Here is a 7280-nt window from a genome sequence, read left to right as displayed (position 1 = left end):
ATGTTAGCCGACGTGATATGTTAGCTATCTATATATATTGGTATTGAGGCTTAAGGTTTTTCTTGAGCCGTATAGAAAAAGTAGGAGCCAAGCGAAAACTTTTTGGGTTCTTAACAAGTTTTGGTTAGATTAAGAATTGGTCAATGACAAGTCGTGTTGACTGTGTGTAAATCTGATTAAACATATCTGGTAAGATTGTTTAAGTGATTCTTGATAAGAAAAAATGTTCTTTTCAATATTGACTACATCTTCGTTTTTACATTTGCAACCTATAAAACTAAGCTTTAACTATCTTCTCCAAATTTTTTTTCTAATAAAGATTTTCCTTCACTTTTTTCCAATCAATTTGTTGATTGATGAGTATTAGAACAGTTTATGATGTTAATAAATGCACTAATCAGAGTCAAGATTATAATTAGTTATCGATTAGTGGAAAAAATCCCACAAACAACTTTTTTATATAAGACTAGGATATACAAAGGATTCTTTAACAAAAAAAAACTATGATATACAAAAAAATAAAAATAGAAAGAAATACGACGGGATGACGGGATGTATAATAGTAGTATATTTTTTTTTTGGTGTGAGTATAATAGTAGTATATGACGGGATGTATTATTAAAACCACTATATAGTACTTCTTCATTTATTTATTTTCATGGACGGGAGAATAAATAAATGAAGCACATTTTTTTTATAATAGCAACGAAGTTCTTAAAATTTCGGGAGAAGCACATTTTTTTTTTTTTTTTTTTGACAACGGGAGAAGCACAATCTTTGTTTTTTAAATCAATTTTTGTTTTAAAAAAAAAAGGCACGAGTCCCCAACTGTAATAAAAAAGAAACAAAAAGGGTAAATGAGTAAATGTAAGTGTCCTTTCGGAAACACAAACAAGTTGCTTTAAAAATGTTTTAATCAGAAAATCAAAGACCCGCTCCGTTCGGGTTCGGGTCTAAAACTGCCATTGTCGTTCTTCTTCTCCTGATTCAAATAAGAGAGAGAGAAGTTTGTAAAAACTTTTTGCAGAAGAGAGAATAAACAAATAACAATAACAATAGCACCGCCACGTCGCCCCCGTACTTCGCTACCGGAAATATAATCAGTCTTCTCAGTTTTTTATCACTTTACAAATCGAAAGAAATAAAAAAAAATAAAAACCGTCTCTTTCTTTCTATCTTTGTCTATACTTTTTTTTTTCTTTTTCTTTGGGGGGGGGGTTGGGTTTGATTATTCTGACTGTACCCATGTTCTGCAACAGTTGAACAAGTGCATGCCCCATATCTTTCTTACTTCTCATTTCCTGATCTTCCTCCCCCATTAATCAATCATACTCCTCTTGGGATCTCATCGGTTAGACCAAGCTAAGCTTGAAAGAAGAAGATCTCTCTGTTCTTAATCTGAAACGACGCCACCTCTTGTCGTTTTTTTATTTAGCTCGAGATCTGTGTTTTCTTTCTTTTTTTCTCCTTTTCTTGGCTTCTGAGCTTTTTAGCGGTGGTGGGTTTTTCTGGAGAAAACCAAAGGACAATTAAAGTTTTGAGCTTTTTATTTAATTTTTAATGGGAGTTATGAGTGGGATTGTTACTGGGTGAGTAGTTTACAAGTATGAAGGAGTTGAAGAATCGAAGAAGCGGCTTTGAAGTTGGTGAGACCAAGATTGCGAGCTTATTTGGCTGATTCAGTTCTGTGAAGGAGATTAGAAGAAAACAGTTATTTTATAATTTTTAGGGTTTTTTTTTTTTAGATTGTGAAAAAGATTTGGTTGGTGAATGGGTGGGAGGTGGAGGGAAACAGTTAAAAAAAGTTATGCTTTTTGTGTCCCTTCCTCATAATTACATTTGGGCATCTTGAGAAATCTTGGATCTTTGAAGAAAACTACAAACTTGCAAGTTTTTTTTTTTTTTTTTTTTCTCCTTTGTTATTGGTGTTTGCTTTTAAGTTATCAAAAAATGAGATTGTCTTCAGCTGGGTTTAATCCTCAACCTCATGAAGGTACTTCTTCTCATAATTTTCCCTCTTTCTCTCTCTCTCTCTCTCTCTCTCTCTTTGGTTTCTTGATATACTTAAACTAACTTTGTGTGTTTTGTTTTGGATTCAAAGTTACAGGAGAGAAGAGAGTTCTTAATTCTGAGCTCTGGCATGCTTGTGCTGGTCCTCTTGTCTCGTTACCTCCTGTTGGAAGCAGAGTTGTGTATTTCCCTCAAGGTCACAGTGAACAGGTTTTTTTATCTCCTTCCTTTATTGGTTTGGGATTCTAATCTTTCCTTTTTTGGTTACAGATTACTTAAGCTTCTGAGAACATTTTTTCAGGTCGCTGCTTCGACCAACAAAGAAGTGGATGCTCATATACCAAACTATCCAAGCTTGCATCCGCAGCTTATCTGTCAGCTTCACAATGTCACAATGCATGTGAGGAGCTTGTTTTTATGAAAAAGAACTTCTCAGAGTGTTTTGTTCTGTTCTGTGTTAATTAATAACATGTTTCCTTATAATTTCAGGCTGATGTTGAGACTGATGAAGTCTATGCACAGATGACTTTACAACCTTTGAATGCGGTATGAGACTTTCCCTCTGAATCTATACTTCATTTACGCCGAATTTGTCGGTGTCCTGAAATTTTTTTGCTTTGATTGAATGCAGCAAGAGCAAAAAGATCCTTACCTTCCGGCGGAATTAGGTGTCCCGAGTAGACAACCTACAAACTATTTCTGTAAAACTCTGACAGCTAGTGATACAAGCACTCATGGAGGTTTCTCTGTGCCTCGCCGAGCTGCTGAGAAAGTTTTCCCTCCCTTGGTAAATACATCCTCTAGTTCATATGAAATTTTAACTTTTAACCTTAGCTATTGTTGCCTCTTTAACCAGAAAATGTTATTTGTTTCTTCAGGATTACTCACAACAGCCTCCAGCTCAAGAGTTGATGGCGAGGGATCTGCATGATAACGAATGGAAGTTCAGGCATATATTCCGAGGTTAGCTTTCTTTTTGATTAATCCAAGCTCTGTATTGATAACCTAAGAACAAAGAGGTTTATGTACTCTGCATTTGTTTCCGCCTTTCAGGCCAACCAAAGAGACATCTCCTTACTACGGGTTGGAGCGTATTTGTGAGTGCTAAAAGGCTTGTTGCTGGTGACTCTGTGCTTTTCATCTGGTTAGAAACGTTTCTTTCAATTTGTTCTTTTTTAAGTGAGACCTGCGAATCTTGGAACTAACTCAAATATTTTATAATTCTAGGAATGATAAGAATCAATTGCTTCTTGGTATAAGGCGAGCGAACCGACCACAAACTGTCATGCCTTCATCTGTTCTGTCAAGTGACAGTATGCATTTAGGTCTTCTTGCTGCAGCAGCTCATGCTGCCGCCACAAACAGCCGGTTCACTATCTTCTATAACCCAAGGTACGGTTTTAGATCCATAATAATGCGCTGCTTATGCATAAGAATGCACAAGAATGTGCTTATGTGTTGATCTGCATTTCGCGTTTAAAGGAATCCGCTTTTCTTCAGGGCGAGTCCATCAGAGTTCGTTATACCCCTAGCTAAGTATGTGAAAGCGGTTTATCACACTCGCGTCTCTGTTGGCATGCGGTTTAGGATGCTGTTTGAAACCGAAGAGTCAAGTGTTCGTCGGTAGGTGAATAATCAGAATTCCTATATTTTTACTCTGCTTTTTGCAGCTGGAATGTCCTCAATTGTCTTTGTTTATTGTCAGGTACATGGGTACAATAACTGGCATTTGTGATCTAGATCCTACTCGTTGGGCTAATTCTCATTGGCGGTCCGTTAAGGTTTTAGCTCCAAAACCAAACCTTATGTGAAACTTTATTCATTAATCTTTACTTTCTCATATGTAACATTCACAGTCTGATCAAAATGTAGGTTGGGTGGGACGAGTCTACTGCAGGAGAGAGACAACCGAGGGTTTCCTTGTGGGAAATTGAACCATTAACGACATTCCCGATGTATCCATCTCCTTTCCCTCTCAGGCTTAAACGTCCTTGGCCTCCTGGTCTCCCATCTTTCCATGGTATTGTAAAATTCAAAACTTGTTGGTTCATCTCTCAAGAGTCTTTTGTATCTTCTAATCTCGGTTGCCTTTCCTTTCCTTGTAGGCCTTAAAGAAGATGACATGGGTATGAGTATGAGTTCGCCGCTTATGTGGGATCGTGGACTCCAATCTTTAAACTTTCAAGGTATGGGAGTAAACCCGTGGATGCAGCCGAGGCTTGATACGTCAGGCTTGCTTGGTATGCAAAACGATGTTTACCAAGCAATGGCTGCAGCTGCACTTCAAGACATGAGAGGCATTGATCCCGCAAAAGCTGCTGCTTCACTTCTTCAGTTCCAAAATTCTTCGGGATTCTCAATGCAATCTCCGTCTTTAGTGCAGCCGCAGATGCTGCAGCAGCAACTCTCTCAGCAGCAACAACAACTCTCTCAGCAGCAGCAGCAACAGCAGCTCTCTCAGCAGCAGCAGCAACAGCTCTCTCAGCATCAGCAGCAACAGGCGTATCTCGGCGTTCCTGAAACCCACCAGTCGCAGTCTCAGTCTCAGTCACAGTCAAACAATCTACTTTCTCAACAGCAGCAGCAGCAGCAGCAGCAAGTAGTGGATAATCATAATCCGTCAGCATCCAGTCCTGCTGTTGTTTCCACTATGTCTCAGTTTGGTTCTGCTTCTCAGTCCAACACGTCACCACTCCAGTCCATGGCTTCTCTGTGTCATCAACAAAGCTTCTCCGACACCAATGGAGGAGACAATCCTATTTCCCCGCTTCACAGTCTTCTCAGTAACTTCTCTCAAGACGAGTCATCTCAACTGCTCAACCTCACTAGGACTAACTCTGCAATGACTTCATCCGGTTGGCCATCAAAGCGTCCTGCAGTTGATTCATCGTTCCAGCACTCTGGAGCTGGAAACAACACTCAATCCGTAATGGAGCAACTGGGACAGTCCCACACAAGCAACGTTCCTCCTAACGCAGTCTCGTTGCCTCCATTTCCCGGTGGTAGAGAGTGTTCAATCGAGCAAGAAGGAAGTGCCTCAGACCCGCATAGCCATCTTCTCTTCGGAGTCAACATAGACTCATCTTCTCTTTTGATGCCGAACGGAATGTCAAACCTTAGAAGCATTGGCATTGAAGGTGGCGACTCCACGACTTTACCCTTCACATCATCTAACTTCAACAACGACTTCTCGGGTAATCTTGCAATGACCACACCATCCAGTTGCATAGATGAATCAGGTTTTCTACAGTCCTCAGAAAACATTGGTTCCGAGAACCCACAATCTAATACCTTTGTGAAGGTAAAAGCTTAGTTATGTTCTTTTCCTACCCAAAGTGTTTTCCTTTTTTGTACACGTAGTGATACTTTTTGTTTGCAGGTGTACAAGTCAGGGTCTTTTGGGAGATCGTTAGATATATCGAAGTTTAGCAGCTACCACGAGCTGCGAAGCGAGCTTGCTCGCATGTTTGGCCTCGAAGGCCAATTAGAAGACCCTGTGAGATCAGGCTGGCAGCTTGTATTTGTCGACCGAGAGAACGACGTTCTTCTCCTCGGCGATGACCCTTGGCCGTGAGTTTACTACTTACTAATCACACAGCTCAGCTTTTGTTGTTTTGTCCATTTCCATATTTACTAACCCGCATTTATCATTTATCAACAGGGAGTTTGTGAGCAGCGTGTGGTGCATTAAGATATTGTCACCACAAGAAGTGCAACAAATGGGTAAAAGAGGCCTTGAGCTTCTCAATTCCGCGCCATCTTCCAACAATGTCGATAAGCTCCCGAGCAACGGGAACTGTGATGACTTTGGGAACAGGTCAGACCCGAGGAATCTCGGTAACGGTATCGCATCAGTTGGGGGTACATTCAACTACTAGAAGTATAAAGAAAACCCCATTCAAGTTAAGTTTCAATCTTATAAAATTAGTAGTGAGATCCTCTTTTAGTTTAATTACTAGCAAAAATCTCTCTTTATAACTTATAAAAAAAAAAGGGAGTTGTGCCTTTGCCTTTGTGGAAACAAAAAAACTATATAATCCTTCTGTCGTAATACTGTAATTATAAGATCTTTTGGTCTTTTTTTCTTTTTCTTAATCATATGAATATTTTTACTCAACTCTGTATGTCTTTTTCTTTACTCACTTCTTCTATCAATATGATAGTGAAGTGCTATTTTGGAGTTATATTAAGACTTTGTCTGACCTTAATGGTCCACATAGAAAGGGATTGGGTCCCAATTCCTTTATCAGAAGTGAAAGCGTTTTGTGGTTTTGTTGTGTGAAACACCGAAATATTCCGACCCGCAATTTAGGGCTTTACCCTAAAATTAGATCTCGTTCTGCGTCAGCAGTACCTTTTTTCGCTAGACACGTATCGATCCGTAGTTCGTAGGACACCTTTATTGGTAGGTAAATTAATATATGTCCTAGCCTCGGAGAAGAAAAAAACGAGGCGGTTCAATAAAAGAAGTTTAGAATGAGTAAGGTTTTTGTTCACGTCTTATGTTATGAATTTATGATGATGATTAGATTATTATTGTATAACATGGAAACGTAAACGTAAGGGTATGCATAACTCGGGCTATATACTTACAAATCCAAGTCGTTTCAATGATTGATCGAACTGGTGAATTTGGAAATATATCTCTTGCGAGTTGCGAGTTAACTTTTTTGTTGGCTTTTAACAGATTGGGATATGGTTAGCTATGAATTGGGCATCTTCAAATTATTAGTTTAGAAGAATTTATGATTTAGTTTGGTATTTGATAGTTCTTGTTTGATTGCCCATTACGATATAATAGAGTGGCCAATGAATGAAAGACCATGTTTTATACATTTTATTGAGTCAAAGAAATAACAAATCTGATAAAGAGATATTTGTAAGCATTTGGTTTTGATGTGTGGTGTATGAATGTGATTCACATAAATCTTTATAGTGGTGGGACTCTATATTCTAAGTAAGAAATTGGGAATGGTTGAAAATAATGTTGGGTGCATGTGGTAGGGACATTTATAGATGACACAAGTTAGGGCACTTTCATGAACCCTAATTAAATAGTGCATGGTGACCCATCATTCTGAAAGTTCTCACTTTTTTTTTTCTTTTCATTTTCTTTATTTACCTTTTTTCTCCTTTTTAAAGTTATTTCTTCTTCTTACAAAATCAATTATTAATTCTAGTCATCCATAGGATGTTATAGCCATTCATTACGTGGTTAAGAATAGATTCAAATGAAGATCTAAGAATATAACTTTTGTCTATATATATCT

General features: G+C 38.4%; 1 protein-coding gene across 7 annotated transcripts; it reads left to right on the top strand.

Moving 5' to 3' along the window:
• The first annotated feature begins 660 nt into the window (after positions 1-660).
• Positions 661-6127, top strand: LOC104777060 (auxin response factor 6). 7 transcript variants are annotated; one of them, XM_010501259.3, is made up of 14 exons: positions 661-1993; positions 2102-2220; positions 2312-2410; positions 2500-2556; positions 2642-2797; positions 2889-2973; positions 3064-3154; positions 3238-3402; positions 3493-3633; positions 3716-3791; positions 3883-4030; positions 4116-5311; positions 5390-5580; positions 5672-6127. In XM_010501259.3, exons 1-14 carry the CDS (start codon positions 1951-1953, stop codon positions 5886-5888), a joined length of 2784 nt encoding a protein of 927 aa, XP_010499561.1. In that variant the 5' UTR covers positions 661-1950; the 3' UTR covers positions 5889-6127. The 7 variants fall into 7 exon arrangements, with proteins under 7 accessions (XP_010499561.1, XP_010499563.1, XP_010499562.1 ...); XM_010501261.3 differs by having other exon boundaries at positions 665-1993; positions 3511-3633; XM_010501260.3 differs by having other exon boundaries at positions 852-1993; positions 2108-2220.
• The last annotated feature ends 1153 nt before the right edge of the window (positions 6128-7280 follow it).

Source organism: Camelina sativa, chromosome 3, assembly GCF_030686135.1.
Source record: "Camelina sativa cultivar CO46 ecotype springtype chromosome 3, ASM3068613v1".
Taxonomy (NCBI): Eukaryota; Viridiplantae; Streptophyta; class Magnoliopsida; order Brassicales; family Brassicaceae; genus Camelina; species Camelina sativa.
Note: the sequence above shows the minus strand (reverse complement) of the source record. Positions and strands in the feature narration are given on the sequence as shown.

Coding starts and splice junctions, on each gene's coding strand:
- LOC104777060 (XM_010501259.3), top strand. CDS start 1,951: ATGAGATTGTCTTCAGCTGGGTTTAATCCTCAACCTCATGAAG. Junction 2,798..2,888: donor AGAAAGTTTTCCCTCCCTTG/GTAAATACATCC, acceptor TTGTTTCTTCAG/GATTACTCACAACAGCCTCC. Junction 5,312..5,389: donor AATCTAATACCTTTGTGAAG/GTAAAAGCTTAG, acceptor TTTTGTTTGCAG/GTGTACAAGTCAGGGTCTTT.